This window comes from Natator depressus, chromosome 15 (genome assembly GCF_965152275.1).
Source record: "Natator depressus isolate rNatDep1 chromosome 15, rNatDep2.hap1, whole genome shotgun sequence".
NCBI classification, from domain to species: domain Eukaryota; kingdom Metazoa; phylum Chordata; order Testudines; family Cheloniidae; genus Natator; species Natator depressus.
Genome location: NC_134248.1, coordinates 13,251,663 through 13,270,140, shown reverse-complemented (window position 1 = coordinate 13,270,140; position 18,478 = coordinate 13,251,663). Strand labels below are relative to the sequence as shown.

The 18,478-nt window shown below is 42.3% G+C and overlaps 1 protein-coding gene across 5 annotated transcripts in view; it reads left to right on the top strand.

Annotated features, from left to right (window-relative positions):
* The window catches only part of CABIN1 (calcineurin binding protein 1), a 211,117-nt gene that overhangs the window by 28,087 nt on the left and 164,552 nt on the right, over positions 1–18,478 (top strand). For all 5 annotated transcript variants that reach the window (XM_074972749.1, XM_074972748.1, XM_074972751.1 and 2 more), the window contains 5 exons: positions 7,182–7,341; positions 7,599–7,714; positions 15,104–15,265; positions 16,730–16,936; positions 17,214–17,359. In XM_074972749.1, coding sequence (XP_074828850.1) covers positions 7,182–7,341; positions 7,599–7,714; positions 15,104–15,265; positions 16,730–16,936; positions 17,214–17,359 — 791 coding nt within the window. The remainder of the gene's footprint in view (positions 1–7,181; positions 7,342–7,598; positions 7,715–15,103; positions 15,266–16,729; positions 16,937–17,213; positions 17,360–18,478) is intronic.

Genomic DNA, 18,478 nt, shown 5'->3' with positions numbered 1-18,478 from the left:
CTGTGCACGACAGATCTTTTTTAGGCATGATACAGCTGCTGCCTGAATTGCCACCCACTTGCAGAGTCTCTCTTGGGTTACATTTCTGTGTGGGCTGTTTCCTTTCACACTCCTAGTTTTTGCTGCAAGATGTCAGATGCATTGAGAATCTCTTCTGAAATCAGTAATGGCTGCTAATTCTGAGCACTGTGTCTGCTGAAATGAGCAAGGAGTAGTAATAAGGTGGCTCAGGAAGAAGTACTGCTGGCTATGACTCTGTTTCTAGGCGCAGCACTGCAAGGTTTGGTCCAGCTGGCTGGGCGGGCCCAGTTTGTTTGTGGCACAGATCTTGCTGCATATTCGCTGCATGTGCCATTCGCACGAGGGATGGTAAGAAAGATCCTATGAACCTGAGGAACAGGGTACATACAGTCAGTTGGTATTGTTGGTATGTTACATCATTCAACTGAGATTCTAGTAGCTGTGGCCGCTGGTTAGTTCTTTAGATTCTTATACAGATATAGGACTTAAGTCAGAATTGGGAATCTGATGATTATGAAGGGTATTTTCATCCTCATTCCTCTTTTCCTTCCTCTTAAGGACAGAATTAAGTAAAATGATGGTTATTACTTCTTTCCAGTTTTAAAATTATGGGTAATATTTAGCCTTTTTGTAGAAGAAGTTCTGAGATTTTGAAAACTGTTTACTTTTCTCCTGAACTTCTCATTTAAGTGCCAGAATTGTAAACTACTTTCAATATTATTTCCTCTTTAAAGACCCAAGCTTGATAATTGCTATCTGCAACATTCTGAGTGCCCTCAATTGTCATTAACTTCAGTGGGACCTGAGGTCACTTGGCACCTTGCACAATCTGACCCTAAGGTTTTAGAACAATGTGCACAATGATGCCTGTATATATTTGTTCTTATCTGTGAAAATATTTATGGTATTACAAGAAATTCCTGCAAGAGGTGGCACTAAGGGTAAGGCTATTATAGGGAAATTGCAGGAATTTCTTGTAATACCATAAATATTTTCACAGATAAGAACAAATATATACAATTTAGATGTGTAAAATATATCTCTAAGTGTAATATAATAAAATAAAGAAGGAATTTCCAGAAGTTTTAGAAACACCTGTCATTGTTTCAGTAACTGGGGCTGTTACCTTGGAGTAAGGTTAGGGCTACTGTTTTAATGATGGGGCATTGTACTGCTCGCCAAGAGGCTCTCTCCCCTGAGGTAATTTGGGAGTGATAAATCAATTTCCCATTTTGGGTGGGGGGAAAGGAAAATCAGAGAATTTCAAATTAGCTAGAGGTAAGTTCCTTAGCAAAAAAATGGCTTTGGTTTATAGTAGAGGGTTTTCCAGAAAGTTTCTAATAGTCTCTGAATTTTCTCAATCTTACATAATTTCCAAAAATTGTCAAAATGCTAGCTTCCTATTTATTTTATGCCGAATTGATTACTTCTTTTTTTTTGTTGTTGTTTTTGTTTTTAATTGCTGCTTGATTGTCAGGGGGCTTATTTTTTTAGTTACTGATTCGACAGTTAAAATTGTGTAGGGACACACACTCATTTTGAAATAGATATAGCTGTTGGAATACCTTTCATGTTACAGTGGAGTTCTCCTTCCAAGAGACTTTAATATTAGAAGTCAAGAGTTGGGTTTTATTTCTTACATTAACAAAAAATAGAGATGATGATAATACTCTCTTATATAGATCTTTTCATCTGTAGCTCTATGTCCTTTACAAAGGATTGTAAATATCATTACTCCCACTTTTCAGTTGGTAAAACTGAGGCACAGAGAGTTGATGTGACTTGGGGTATGTCTACACTACAAAATTAGGTCGGATTTATAGAAGTCGGTTTTGTAGAAATCGGTTTTATACAGTTGATTGTGTGTGTCCCCACACAAGTGCTCTAAGTGCATGTAGTCAGCGGAGTGTGTCCACAGTACTGAGGCAACCGTTGACTTCCGGAGCGTTGCACTGTGGGTGGCTATCCCACAGTTCCCGCAGTCTCCACTGCCCATTTGAATTCTGGGTAGAAATCCCAGTGGCTGATGGGGCTAAAACATTGTCGCGGGTGGTTCTGGGTACATATCGTCAGGCACCCCCTTCCCTCCATCCCTCCATGAAAGCAAGGGCAGACAATCGTTTTGCGCCTTTTTTCTTGAGTTACCTGTGCAGACGCCATACCACGGCAAGCATGGAGCCCGCTCAGCTAACCATCAACGTATGTCTCCAGGGTGCTGGTAGACGTGGTACTGCATTGCTACACAGCAGCAAATTGCCTTTTGGCAGCAGACAGTGCAGTGGTAGCCGTCATCGACGTAGTCCTGGGTGCTCTTTTAATCGGGCGCCTGGGCAAACATGGGAGTAACTCAGCCAGGTCATTGCCCTTGTTTCGTCTCGTGGCGATTCAGTCCTACAGGCAGTGCACTGTCTTTTAACCTCCAGCCAGCAGAAGATGATGGCTAGTCGTCATACTGCACCGTCTTCTGCCGAGCACCCAGGAGATGATGATGGCTAGCGGTTGTACTGCACAGTCTGCTGCCAGCAAGATGTATAAAGATAGCTGAAGTGGCTCAAAACAAGAAATAGACCAGATTTGTTTTGTATTCATTTTCTCCTCCCTACCTCCTTCCCTCTGTGAAATCAACGGCCTGCTAAACCCAGTTTTGTGTTCTATCCTTGAGGTTTTGAGTTCTATCCTTGAGGGGGCCATTCAGTTTTTTGCAAAGCCACCCCCTTTGTTGATTTTAATTCCCTATAAGCGAACCCTGTAAGCCATGTCGTCAGTTGCCCCTCCCTCCGTCAGGGCAACGGCAGACAATCGTTCCGCGCCTTTTTTCTGTGCAGATGCCATACCACGGCAAACCTGGAGCCCGCTCAGATCACTTTGGCAGTTAGGAGCACATTAAACACCACGCGCATTATCCAGCAGAATATGCAGCACCAGAACCTGGCAAAACGACACCGGGCGAGTAGGCGACGTCAGCGTGGTGACGTGAGTGATGGGGACATGGACACAGACTTCTCTCAAAGCATGGGCCCCGGCAATGTGGGCATCAAGGTGCTAATGGGGCAGGTTCATGCATGGAACACCGATTCTGGGCTCGGGAAACAAGCACAGACTGGTTGGACCACATAGTGTTGCAGGTCTGGGACGATTCCCACTGGCTGTGAAACTTTCGCATGCGTAAGGGCACTTTCATGGAACTTTGTGACTTGCTTTCCCCTGCCCTGAGGCGCAAGAATACCAAGATGAGAGCAGCCCTCACAGTTGAGAAGCAAGTGGCAATAGCCCTGTGGAAGCTTGCAATGCCAGACAGCTACCGGTCAGTCGGGAATCAATTTGGAGTGGGCAAATCTACTGTGGGAGCTGCTGTGATGCAAGTAGCCAACACAATCAAAGGTCTGCTGATATCAAGGGCAGTGACCCTGGGAAATGTGCAGGTCATAGTGGATGGCTTTGCTGCAATGGGATTCCCTAACTGTGGTGGGGCCATAGACGGAACCCATATCCCTATCTTGGCATCGGAGCACCAAGCTGGCGAGTACATAAACCGCAAGGGGTACTTTTCAATAGTGCTGCAAGCACTGGTGGATCACAAGGGACGTTTCACCAACATCAATGTGGGATGGCCGGGAAAAGTACATGACGCTCGCATCTTCAGGAACTCTGGTCTGTTTCAAAAGCTGCAAGAAGGGACTTTATTCCCAGACCAGAAAATAACCGTTGGGGATGTTGAAATGCCTATATGTATCCTTGGGGACCCAGCCTACCCCTTCATGCCATGGCTCATGAAGCCATACACGGGCAGCCTGGACAGTAGTCAGGAGCTGTTCAACTACAGGCTGAGCAAGTGCAGAATGGTGGTAGAATGTGCATTTGGACATTTAAAAGCGCGCTGGCGCAGTTTACTGACTCGGTTAGGTCTCAGCGAACCCAATATTCCCACTGTTATTACTGCTTGCTGTGCGCTCCACAATATCTGTGAGAGTAAGGGGGAGACATTTATGGCGGGGTGGGAGGTTGAGGCAAATCGCCTGGCTGCTTGTTTTGCACAGCCAGACACCAGGGCGGTTAGAAGAGCACAGGAGGGCGTGGTGCGCATCACAGAAGCTTTGAAAACCAGTTTCATGACTGGCCAGCCTATGGTGTGAAAGTTCTGTTTGTTTCTCCTTGATGAAACCCACCGCCTCTTGGTTCACTCTACTTCCCTGTAAGCTAACCACCCTCCCCTCCTCCCTTCGATCACCGCTTGCAGAGGCAATAAAGTCATTGTTGCTTCCCATTCATGCATTCTTTATTAATTCATCACACAAATAGGTGGATAACTACCAAGGTAGCCCAGGAGGGGTGGTGGAGGAGAGAAGCACCAGGAGGGGTGGTGGAGGAAGGAAGGACAAGCTACACAGCACTTTAAAAGTTTTAAAACTTTAAAACTTATTGAATGCCAGCCTTCTGTTGCTTGGGCAATCCTCTGGGGTGGAGTGGCCGGGTGGCCGGAGGCATTCTTGGGCGTCTGGGTGAGGAGGCTATGGAACTTGGGGAGGAGGGCAGTTGGTTACACAGGGGCTGTAGCGGCGGTCTGTGCTCCTGCTGCTCAACCATACGCTGGAGCATATTGGTTTGATCCTCCAGCAGCCTCAGCATTGAATCCTGCCTCCTCTCATCAAGCTGCCGCCACCTTTCAGCTTCAGCCCTCTCTTCAGCCCGCCACCTCTTGTCCCTGTCATATTGTGCTTTCCTGCACTCTGACATCGTCTCCCTCCACGCATTTGTCTGTGCTCTGTCAGTGTGGGAGGACAGCATGAGCTCAGAGAACATTTCATCACGAGTGTGTTTTTTTCGCCTTCTGATCTTCACTAGCCTCTGGGAAGGAGAAGATCCTGTGATCATTGAAACACATGCAGCTGGTAGAGAAAAAAAAAAGAGGCAGTGGTATTTAAAAAAAACACATTTTTCTAGAACAATGGCTACACTCTTTCACGGTAAACCTTGCTGTTAACATTACATACACAGCACATGTGCTTTCGTTCCAAAGTCGCATTTTGCCTCCCCACACCACGTGGCTAGCCCCTCCCCCCCCCCCGGCTAACAGCGGGGAACAGTTCTGTTCAGCCACAGGCAAACAGCCCAGCAGGAATGGGCACCTCTGAATGTCCCCTTAGGCAGCCTTGGGTGGGTTCGGGGGGTACTGGCTCCAGGTCCAGGGTGAGAAACCGGTTTCTCCGCTTGCTTGCTGTGAGCTATCTACAACTTCATCATCATCATCTTCCTCATCCCCAAAACCTGCTTCTGTGTTGCCTCCATCTCCATTGAAGGAGTCAAATAACCCGGCTGGGGTAGTGGTGGCTGAACACCCTAAAATGACATGCAGCTCATCATTAGAAGCGGCATGGTTTGGGGCTCTGACCTGGAGCGGCCATTTGCCTCTCTGGTTTTCTGGTAGGCTTGCCTCAGCTCCTTAAGTTTCACGCGGCATTGCTTCGGGTCCCTGTTATGGCCTCTGTCCTTCATGCCCTGCGAGATTTTGACAAAAGTTTTTGCATTTCGAAAACTGGAACGGAGTTCTGATAGCACGGATTCCTCTCCCCATACAGCGATCAGATCCCGTACCTCCCGTTCGGTCCATGCTGGAGCTCTTTTGCGATTCTGGGACTCCATCATGGTCACCTCTGCTGATGAGCTCTGGCCAGCATGGTAAGCTGCAGGTGACCATGCAAACAGGAAATTGAAATTCAAAAGTTTGCGGGCCTTTTCCTGTCTATCTGGCCAGTGCATCTGAGTTGAGAGTGCTGTCCAGAGCGGTCACAATAGAGCACTCTGGGATAGCTCCTGGAGGCCAATTGCGTCCACAGTACCCCAAATTCGACCCAGCAAGGCCGATTTAAGCGCTAATCCACTTGTCAGAGGTGGATTAAGGAAATCAATTTTAAGAGCCCTTTAAGTCGGAAAAAAGGGCTTCATCGTTTGGACAGGTGCAGGTTTACATCGATTTAACGCTGCTAAATTCAACCTAAACTCCTAGTGTAGACTAGAGCTTGCACTACTAATTTCTATCAGAATCAAGAGCCTTCCTTTCCTAGGCCTTTGTCTCTCCATTCCTGCTGAGACGTTCAGTAGGACGTAAAAATCAGAATAAAATATAAATGTTCTGAGTTTACGGACATTTGTTCATTTTACTTTTGAGGCCAAAGGAAAAGCATAAGTTCCATAAAAACATACTATCTAAATGATATATGGAATGTGTTGCTAAAGCCTATGCTTCTCTGAATATCACAGTCCATTTCCTGAATAGCAAGTCCACCATGTGAACTAAAAAAGGGCACTATTTTTACTAACAGATTTGTAAAGTTGCTGTGTGGTCCTCAAGGTGTGCTTTTACTAGACACTATAGGGTAGTCAAATATGCTTCAGTAGATGCAGCTTTCAGTAGGGCTCTTCTAGCATATGTTCTGGAGAAGTAATCTCACCCTGTTGGTTAGAGGGAGAGCCATACAAATCCCTTTTCTTTGAGCTGTTGTCTTCTCTGTTTCAAGAATAGGCAATTTTTCATACGTAAATGATACTGGTATTTCTCTACCAGACTGTCACACACCCACCCATCCCTTATTTCTAGTCTGTTTGTTGTTATACATTATTCACTTGTTAACTACTATTTCTGAAATATATCTCTTCCGGAGAATCTCTGTTCATAATTCCTAGTTGGCTCTATCTGGCTACAAGATTTTCATTGTATTTAAATTTGTTGGAACTAACTTTTGTCCAGTTTCATTCTAAGCAAGTATGTCTCACCTTCCAGGGTGTAAATACATCTCTTTATAGTCAGCACTAACAGGAGCCTTGATGCAGCTTCTGCTAGTGCTCAAAAATTCTGCTATTCCCTTAGTCATTTGTGCTTGTTTTAGTGTGATATTAGGACAAACATACCCAGTTAGAAAACTACCTTACAGGTAAGAAAAATGGGCTTTTCCCATATTATCAAATTCTGGAAATTGAGAGTGTCTTCTCTTTTTAGTACTTTCAGGCCCAGCCAGCACAAGAAGCAAAGCTACTTAAATTTAGATTTTTGTTTGTGTATGAATAGGATGCAGTACCTGCTGAGTCATCTGGACTTGTGTAAATTCTTTTTCTAATGTGTATATCTGTGTGTGTATAATGGGTATCGTATATTTCTTTATTAGATTATAGATTGCAGCATGGCAATCCAGGAGGAAGCCAAAGAGCCATATGTCTCGTCAGTGCTTCCCTGGATTATTTTGCACCGGATTATCCAGCATGAAGAAGATGCCTTCCGATCCCTTTGCTGTCAGCAGCAGCAGCTCCAAAGCCAGGGCGAGGAAGGTAATAGTTTAATTTGTCAGTGTTATATGTTGTTAAACCATTGCTCCTTATCCTTTTCTTCTTTGGCATGTGTATGGGAAATGGCTAGTGTTCTTTTGTCCCCCTCACTTAGGGAGTCTCCAATCTTCATTTCCTCGCCACAGCGGACAGTCGTTCTGAGGAAAGGTTTCCTTACCAAAGCATGGAGTAATAAGTAGCTAGGTAGGTTAGCTCAGTTTTGTACTTAGGAGATATAATTACTGGCATCTTTCTTCCAGTGAGTCCTGACACACCTATGCTGCCTCCTTCCCTCATGTTACTGAACACCGCCCATGAGTACCTAGGAAGAAGATCTTGGTGTTGTAACTCAGATGGTGCCCTTCTCAAATTCTATGTGAGTATTGATGCCTAAATATTAAAAAAAAAAATTTTAAATCTGTTTTTTCTCCTGTTCCCTACCCCCATATACATGTATTGGAATGGCCATTTTATCCTAGGTAATGAAGTATTTAAGGATTGTTCTTCCCAGCTGTTGTCTATCATAACTTTTTCAGATTATCTGGCTTTCCTAAACAAACAAAACCATGTCATTTGCCTGGGATAACAGACTGTCTTATGATTACTCAGTCACTATACATTTCTTTGAAACTGTAAAGCACTGTATAAATGTTATTACTGATTTGCCTGAAAAAATTATGCTCTTGTATCAGCCTGTGTTCTTAGTGGTCAACACAAAGTTCAAATTATGCAACTTAAATTTTAATAAAGCAATGGTGGTTTCTGTAATTTATTTTTTTAAGAGAGAAAAAAAAATTAATTGAACTGAGGTTTTCTGAAGTTAGTAGAAACTATGTTAATGAATGGTATCGTCAGCATCCATCAACATTACTTGTAACCTGATGACTGATCATAATTTTTTTTTTTTAAATTGTGCTCTGGTCCAGATATCTGGTTCAAAGGGCACTTGTTGCTCTGCAGCGTGGGAGCAGAACCAGACCTGTCAGTCACTAGCTGCAAGGGAATACCGTGACCCTGAAATTTTTATCTGCCTTTGCAGCAGCTGGTGGTTCATCCAGATCTTCCTGCTGCAGAGCTTTACTGAAACTTTGTTTCAAGTTTCTGAATAATTTTTTGGCTTAGTAGTGTGTCTTATTTCGCTGCCATCTCCTTGGGCTTCTTCCCTCCTTTTGGGGGAAATTGTCCCCCAGCTCTACTTCTCCCTTTGAGGCATTTGTGGCAGCTGGCACCCCTACAGGCTTCAGGGGAGACAGCTAAACCAAGGAAAGGCAAAAGGCGAGGTCTGTATCCTTCCTCTGTTTATTGAGTGTCGCGTTAGGGAACTCAGCCAGCTCTGTGGACAAGATGCAGTTTCTCTAAGCTCAGTCTGAGCAGGTTTGCCTTTGCTGCCATTCCCTGGGCATGAGGGATAGATGAGGCCAGCTCTGCTGGGCAAGACACACGCATTGTCTCAGCAGCTTAGTCTAGGTGGGGTCACTTCGGTTCCCCTCCCCCAGGCAGGAAAGGAGGCAGCTAGGATTAGAAAAACCAGCTCCAAGGGGTAAGCAGCTCCCCCCTCTCTCAAGTCCATGAGGGGAGTAATGCCAGAATGGCATCATGACTTTGTCCCTAGAGCCCTCACCAGCAGCATGCTGCTGACTGCAGAATTCAGCCACTTCCTACTCCTCAGGCTCTCCTCAGTCCATGGATGGAGGACACTGGATACAATAACGATGCTGCTGACACCAGACAGCGTGATAAGGGACCTTCATGCCCAGCTCCCTTCCCCTGCTACTGACTCTACAACAGGCTTCCCAGGGGTTCTATACTGGGCTGGAGCCTCCTAGGGAAATACAGACCTGTCTGGCCCGTGTGGCTCACATGTAATAAACAGGAGTCCAGTCCATCCTGAACTCCAGGCCAGTACTGAAAGGGGGCTCATATGGGCGGGGGAGTGGAGACAATCAACAGGGGGAGTGCTAGTCACTAAATATTTTTGAAACTGTGTTTGAGCCCAAATTTGCATCTTCCTCTAAAGCAGGATCATAGGAAAAATACCCAAAGGGGAAATAAATAAATAAAATTAGTGCTGTTTTTCCTGCTCATGTTCCTGGGGTACAGCAACAGATAATCCTCAGCACCTAATTCCCTTGCTCATATTCACAGAGTTCAGCACAGCAGATCAATGCAGAAAAGACAGGACCACAGAGATGCACTGATTCCTGTGGGCATGCACACATACTCAAACACGCACACACACAAGGAATTCTCCTGTGGGGAGGAAGTCTAACTGTCCACATCAGAATTTGAGGCTCAAAATAAAGTGTATATTAAGACAAAAAAACCCAAAACACTTTCAGGTGGAGTTCTTTGAAACTATGCTAGGACTTCTGCAGCTGCCCTAGACAATTCTTTAATAATTCTAGGTTGATCTGAGGAAGAAATAGGTTTTGTTTACCTTGTCCATGCATCATTGCTTAGTGCCTACTGTCTTACAGGAAGACTTTTCTTCATTGTATTAATGTTACAGCTAGATAGTATTATAGAATCCAGGAGTGGATTTTAAGGCACTAGTACTGCAGTATTAGTAGATGAAGGGAGGGCTGTCAGATCACTGTTGACTTTTATGATGATATATAGTGGTTTAGTTAATGCTGGGGAGAACAAGTCTCCTATAGCCAGCAGTAGAATTTTTGTCAGCAGATGCTTCCTCTTATCTAACTAGAATTTAGAAGGTGCATCGCTTACATTTAGATTAGCACCCCACATGTGTTAGTGTGCTCTGAAACAAACCCTGAATTCCAATACTTGAGTCATCAAGTACTTTTAACAAAAGCCATATTTAATGTTTTGTAGCTTATTACAAGTAGTCAGTAGCAGCTTTCAGAGCCAAAAAGGAGTAGAAAGGCTGAAAATCAGGAAGATATTCCAGTGTGGAAGAAAACATTAGAAGAGAAAATGGGCTTCACAAGCATGCTAGACACAGGTGTGTGTTTTACACAGTATCCCATCATAGTAAATTACCACCATCTGTAGGTGAACCATCTGCTGGCACACATTGCACTGCTGGTGGCTGAAGGATATTGTGTAACAAAAAATGTTAATATGGCATTAATACATCTACTATAGCCACAGTTTGAAGCATTCATTACAAAATCATTCTGGATTGTTGCTAAGAAAGACTATTATTAAAAGCTGAGTAAGGGCACAGGTTGTACTTGTCACTGTTCAAATAATTCTGACAAATGGGTATTTTAGTGTTTATACACTTTGCATTGGGCAGGCATGTCATGCTTTTACTACAGTTTGTGGTAATAATTTACTCCTTCCTTTCATCCTGGTCACTATTTACCTCCATTGCACACTTTTAATTTTCAAAAATTGTTAATCACATTTCCTATGACACACTCTGCCATGATAAAGTGACTACTGTGACTCAAAGCTTCATTGAAATACATTCTAAAAATTCTCATTTCACCCTAATTAATATATGTATTCTCAGCTTCTAAAAAGCGCTGTATGGTTTGTAGCACAGTTCTGCTAATAGGAAAGCCAGGCTGTCAGGAATCGAGGCCTGCAACAGAGCCCGTCTCTGGGCAACCTAACAAGTGCAACTGGCCATAGTAGGCTGCCTGATTGGCTACAGGGCCTTACTTGTCGGAAATGTCAGAAGACCAGCTCTTAAACCCAGCAATAGCTGCAGTTCGGTGACAGCTCAAAGCATTCACCTATGATTGTGATAGTTCCTGTGACTGCTTGTTGCCAGCTTTTGTCCCTTAATTGTTCCAGCCCTGCTCCTGCCTTGGATCCAGCCCTGCTCCAGCCTTGTCTCGCTCCAGGTAACCTGGCTCTGATTCTCTGCTCCTATTTCTGACTGTGTCTCTGCCATCTGGCCTCTGACTCCAGCTCTGACCCTAGGCTCCTATTCTTGGCTACAGACATCTGCTTTAAGTGCTGGGCCTGAGTCCTGCTCTAACCACTAGGCATGGACATCCACATCCCAGCCTTACTGCCCTACTGCTGAGTCATCAGGTCACTCATATTTTCTCTTGTATAGCAAAAGGTTTCCGATATCCCTTTTGGCACCGTTGTTTTTCTACCTTCTTGTACCCAAATGACCATTTCCTCTACAATCCAGTTTCACAGCAAAGAATAATGAAAAGCCTAGAGACACAAACTAAGAAAATCTAGGCCACTACTCAATTCTTTATAAGCAGGTATGAAGTTTGCATTACAAGTACAATTTTGTTCTGTAGCCTTTCACCTCTGCTACTTGCTTTAGAGTCTCTAGGAACACAAAGACCAAGGGTAGTGACCACACATACATTCACACGTATGAGGTCTAGTCTATTTTACAAGTTTTATTAAAGTTACAATTAAAGTTATTACCTAAGTATATAGAAGTTCTATACAGACCTCTGCACAAGTTACAAATATAGTTACACACACATCATTAACAACAGTGTTAAGGTCTGATGGGTCTCTTATGGATTGATCATCAGTAGAGGGATGGTTCCTGCTGGAGTTTCCCATAGGGAGTTCAATTTTCCCACTCTGGGCACCCTCTTTTTATGTGTCTATACCTACATTCTGCACATGTCTGATGGTCCTGAAGAAACTACAGGGACCCCAATTTCTATCGATTGTGTAGGCTCTCTTTATTCTCATTAGCATTGACACACAATCTGTATCATGTGGTTAAGATACATGTTGGAGACAAGATTTGCCTTTACAGTATTTTTATGATTTAAAATTAATCTTCTGGCTAATTTTTTGCAATATTACCACTTGGTACCTCTTTTCCCATAATCTTAGGGCACGGGGTTATTCTTTGGTCACTTATTTATGTCAGCATTTCTTAGCTCCAAGGCCTAAAATAGCTAAGCTAAAATCTTGCAGGCCTCAGCCTATAGGCCTTGCGTTTCAGCCCTACTTGCTTAGATTCCTAATACATGATTATTCCCTCTACATACCAACCAATCTTGTACTTCTATAGTCCTACAACTTAACTCTATTTAGCATACAATTATATATATAACATAACATGTTAGGTTTCAGAGTAACAGCCGTGTTAGTCTGTATTCGTAAAAAGAAAAAAGAAAAGGAGTACTTGTGGCACCTTAGAGACTAACCAGTTTATTTGAGCATGAGCTTTCGTGAGCTACAGCTCACTTCATCGGATGCATATGCATATGTAGCTCACGAAAGCTCATGCTCAAATAAACTGGTTAGTCTCTAAGGTGCCACAAGTACTCCTTTTCTTTTTTCTTATAACATGTTAGTTAATTACGCAATAAATGAACAATAAACTAAAATCATTGGCTGTAGTTCCTGTTGGGGAAAAATAAAGGATCTCATCGCTTCTAGTGCTAATTCTATGGTTACCTTTCTTATTTATAGTATGATGGCATTTTGCCTTGTGTTATTATTACTAGTTTCTATTGCAGTAGTGCCTAGAGCCCCATCCTCATCCCCAGACTACTTGTTGTCACTGAAAGGTCTATTTGCATTTTTTGTGAGAACAGAGGTATTAAAGAAAAGTTACCAATCATTATAAAGGAGGACTACAAATGGTGTGAGACTTATACAAAGTAGAAGCAATTCATAATGGAGAACATAATTCTTCTGTGTCTGTAACCTCCCAAAATGATTTCACTAGCAGCTTTTATTTCTTCTTATCCCAAGTTAGTTTTTACTTAAGCTCATAGAGATGCTTATTTCCCTCATTTTTACTTCTGGTACTACAGTGCCTCTTACAGAGAAGAAATGGAGTAAAGTTTCCAACAAGCATTTGACATATTTTGAATGTAATTTCCATTATCAGTGTGTACTGAAATGTGATTTATAATACTTCAGTTCAGCGGCACCGACTTTCTAATGTGCTGGGGGTGCTCAACCCCCCCAGCTCTGCCCCAACCCTGCCTCTTCCTGCCCCACTCTGCCCCCAAGCGCACTATGCCCTCTCCCCTCCCCTCAGCGGTTTTTGCATGCTGCAGAACAGCTGATCCGTGGTGGGCAGGAGGCACTGGGAGGGAAGGGAAGGTGGTGATCCGCGGGGCTGCCAGCACGTTGGAGATGCTGAGGGAGTGAGGTTGGAGCTGGCGGTGCTCAGCACCTACCATTTTGTCCCTATTGGTGCTCCAGCCCTGGAGCACCCCTGGAGTCGGCACCTATTGCTTCAGTTGGTGGTTAAACCAGTCTTTCATACAGGGGCAGAATCAAAAACAGATTGCTCTTGGTGAAAATGCCTGTAAATGACACTGAAAAAATCAAGACCTTCACAAAAATGTTCCCTTTAGGGATCTTATCAAAGATCTCATAGAGCCACCTTTTTTACTCTTCAGCCTTCTATTGCAGATCTGTCCCCAAAACGTTGTAGAACTAGGTGTTATCCTTTTAAAAAAAGGGGGGGGGAGGGGGAAGGGCAGCTGATGGCTACCCTCTTCTTCTCCCCATACCTGTGGAGTGAGAGCTGATCAGTTGCAGCCAAGATAGGTACATTTGCAACATATATTCACACTGTGCATTTTGGGGATAATATTTGTGTAAATTTTATATGCAAAACTGACATTGCCTTTGGGCTCCTGGTAAACTATTAATACAGCCCTTGGTATCCTAATATGTGAGCATCCTTACCTGGTACATAGTTAAAGTTTTTCTTTAGAAAAGGCTTTCCTGTTTTCCATTATTTGGCCTGCAGAATTACAGAACTTCAGGCTGTAATTGGTATTACATTTTCAGTGAGAATCTATAAATGATTTTTTGTAGGTTCTAATGGAACTTCCAGACCTAAGGGGATTTGTAAATATGTAGCATAAACTTTGAGATCAAGCTTAGAAGCTCTTTGTCCAAATCTCAGACAGATGATATATCCTCTTATCAGTCAAGGTTAGGTTTTCCCATCTCTAAACGTTCACTGGCAAGATGGAGAATTTTCTCTATTAAAGAGAATTATTTCATATAACATGGCTCCTTCCCATCTGTAGTGGAGCTCACTCATCCAGAGCTGTCGATGCCTGTTGGGTTGAGATTTGGAAAGTTCTGTTAACTTATGTTTGTGAGATCTGTCAAACTTTCAGTAGCCATTACAGACTCCTCTGAGGTTCAATCTTCTCAGCAATAATCCAGCTGCCTTCTTTGACCCCTAGTGTATAAATAGGTCATGGTATCCTACATGTGTAGTTAAAATGTTGTGGTAGAAAAGAAGGGATTACTGTGCAAGACAACGCCCTCTTTTCTTGCATGAATTTCATTAATTATCGCAGGTATTCCTCCACGTCCTCTGAATTGGGGCCTCTTCTTTCTCATTTTTCTGTGTCTTTGGTGGTGATATTCTTCCTGAATGTCAGGGCTGGTAAAATGTAATGCATTTGTTAGAGTAAACCACCTAAATGTGCAGAGGGAAAGGTAATGAGAGAGCTTTTCAGTGACTTTTAGAAGTTTGGGAACATCAAGCTGAGACAGTCTTCAGTAAATGAAACTGGAAGAGAACATAAGTATCACAAATACAGAAGGTAAAAGAATGGTATTAGGTTACAGTGTAATGGAAATGGACATATTACAAGAGTGATGAGCATGCAGAGATGTGGAGAACATTTGGATGCGAGTAACAGAGAAACATTAAAGTTGTTTTGTGCATGTTCTGTTCCATATAGGCTTTTATTCTGTGTTCCTTGCCGTAGTATCTGAGTGCCAGGGTTAGGAAAATAAAAATAGGAAGCATTTAATTTAATGTGAAATTCAGTTATCAGACCTTGTTTGGCTTATGATGCTTGTGATGTTCTAGGTGTGGGTACTGCAAAAGGAGCTTGCAGTGTCTACCTCTGAAGATACTCATCCCTACAAAGAGGAACTGGAGACAGCCCTGGAGCAGTGTTTTTACTGTTTGTACAGCTTCCCAAGCAAAAAGAGCAAAGCAAGGTACCTGGAAGAGCATTCTGTGCAGCAGGTAAGATAAGCACAGTTTACCTTTAGTGTAACACCTTAGAATGCTGAAGAACATGGTTTTCTCCTGTGTCAATATGTTGAGCTGAATTAATGGGAAGGAGTCATAATTACTAGGGCCTTTTTTCCGGACCTGAAATTCATTTCCTTTATATATGGTGAAAACTCCCTGGATCCCTAAAATAAGTATGGAACAAGAGGGCTAGATGTTGGAAATAAAGCCAATTGTAGCTTTATCCATGCTATAAAAAACCCCCTAAAACACCAAACACCTGATCTTACAGTTGATGAATATGGAAGATGCAGGGTAAAGTGAAGCTGGTAAAATATTAAAATTTTTATCTTGCCAAAGCTCCGAGGGAAAATATTGGTTAGTACTGATTATTAAAACTTATAAAATTTAGTTTTGGAGAAGCAGAGCTGTGAGGAATCTCCAGAAGACATTTCACTCATTGTTAGACTGTATAGCTTTACAATTTACCAAAAAACAGATGGTCATGAAACTGTCTCCTGTGTCTGGATTTTACCCAAGAAAACACTTAATAGGTTAGTGCCTCTGAAACCATAACATAATGAGCCTGTTAAGAATTTTGTAGTGCAGTCTGCTGAGTGATAGTATTTTCTTGCTCATGGTCTGTCTGTGAATTATTCTTCTCAACCTCACCTCGTCCCATATGTATGATATGCTAGAGGGCCAAAAGAAGTGTCTCAGATAGACGATTTTGTAAGACTAATAAAAAGGAGGAGGAGATGAATGGGAAGGGCAAAGAAAGGAAAAAAATAAAAGGATTGTGGGAGAAGAGAATCCCTCCTGCTGGAAACGGCACTTCTTGTCTAAAGAAGGTGGGAGACTGTGGGTGAAATCCTGGCCCCACTGAGGTAAATAACAAAACTCCCATTGACTTCACTGGGGCTACGATTTCACCCTGTCTTCAGAAGAGCAGATTGGGGAAACATGACTCAATTAGCTTAAGATAGGAAAACTACAAACACCTGAACATTTTTTTAAAAATGAAGAAAAAAGGTGATTGGCTGTTTTACTGTTTGATTTGAAAATGCTTCCAACTCTGTAATTGCTGGGGACACACCTGGAATTTTCCTTCTCCATTACCGGGATTTAAGTTTCAAAATCTACAGCAAATGTAGTTCTTTCCTTCTATCTCCTCTCACATCCTCCATGTCAGTCTCCAAATCTCCTGTTTCCCAGGCAGGTCTAAGCAGACTCTCCAACTCTTCCAAGTAAAGCTATCCTTATTAAAAACATTTGTTAAGTTACAGTTGAGAGCCTTAGCCTGTAATCACTGTGATGAACATTGCATTTTAATAATGCCTTTGGATGTTCCATTCTGGGAAGGTTGCACTGGTTTTCAGCTGATGTAATGTTTTTTTTATCCTATTCTTAAAAAATGTCCCTAGCTTTTTACTTTGAGATAATTTCGCTCTCTTTCTCCCACCCCCTTCCCTTAAGGTGGATCTGATGTGGGAAGATGCGTTATTCATGTTTGAATATTTTAAGCCCAAAACCCTCCCTGAGTTTGATAGCTACAAAACCAGCACTGTATCTGCTGACCTGGCCAACCTTCTGAAGAAGATTGCTACAATTGTTCCTCGAACAGACAAGCCCATGTTAAGCCTAGATGATGTCTCTGGCTATATTGAAGGAACCTTCAGCAAGGTACAGTTAGTTGTGTTTAAAAAACTTCAAGGGAAGGAAATGGCTATATTGTTTCGTTTTCACAGTAAGGGATTGTTGGGTGGTGTCTGATTTGACATTTGATGCTCACAAAAATCACATTTTAATTGGGTTAGAATGGCCTTTCCAAAGCTTGTAGTTTTACAAGGAAGAGGTACAATGTAGATGAATATGGATAGATTTAGGGATGTGGGGAAGTAGTATATACAGAGCTATTTTAAAATATGTTCCTGAGTCATCTAAGGTTTTCTGTTTTCAGGTACCATCTCTCCCAGAGGGTGCAGACTACTCTCCTCCAGTGGTGACTGAGCTGTATTACCTCCTGGCAGACTACCACTTCAAGAATAAAGAGCAATCTAAGGCCATTAAATTCTACATGCATGACATCTGTATTTGTCCAAACAGGTCAGTGTTGTTCATTCCCTTCAGTTTATCAGTGCTGAAATGAGGGACAAATCAGGGGTTTGTTCTGTTTGGAGTGTAAGAAAACTTTCTGGTGTTTATTATTAGAAGTAAGTTGTATCTTAAGGAGCATTTTGGGGAAAAAACCATGTTGTTAATCAATTATTTGACATTTTCTTTTTGGTTTCTGAAATGACCAGAATTCAGAGAAAGTGGAAGAAATTGAATTATAATTAGGAAGAGCAAGAGGTATGATAACTGACTTGACTTTCTTTTCTCTTTTGCTCATTGGTTTCCCTGGGGCAGTGAGAAATGGAAACTATATGTCAGTGGTTAACTGCATAAGACAAACACATACCTCTCTCGATGGATTAGCTGCTTGGGCTGGGTTTTTTAAGTTTATTTAGATTTGCTGGCAGAGAGGTGCTCTAAAATGGGTCAAGATGGACAGAGCTGTATTGTTCTGATGACCACTAGTTAAACTCAAAAATATTTCTCTTGTCTGCCATTTCAGTCTTCGCCATCTCAAAGGGATACTTTCTAAGGTGAATAAGCTTCACAGTCCCTCATTTTAAAAATTGTATTTTCTATTTTAAAATTCCTCCAAAAAATGAGCTGTAATAATCTTAATACCGATCGATAAACCTAGGACATGCAAATTAGGCTTTTTCCTACCAGCTTCCTTCTAATGTGATGGCAAAGGGATTGAAGTTGACTAAAACTTATTCTGAAGAGCAAAAATATTGTTAAATTAAGTCATATAACAAAGCAACAGGGAGATTGTAGGCACAGAGCAAAGTTATGTGTAAATCTGCAGTCAAAACAAACCTAGCATCAATGGTTGGTCATGGTTGAGTCTTCCAGTTTAGGAACTGGGATTTTTCAAGTGTTGAAATCTTGATTTGATGGCTTATGATAAAACTGCAAGAACATTTAATACAAAATGATGATTTTTTTGGAGGGGGAGGAGTAAAGCCTGTCAGCATTTGAGAGTGTCACTTTAAAATTCTGCTCCACAGGCTGCATTAATTTGTTACAATTAATTATCCAGCAAGGAATATCTTATATAGGAACATAGTATTTTCACCCCAGTTACTTGGCACATTATCTTTTCAAAATATC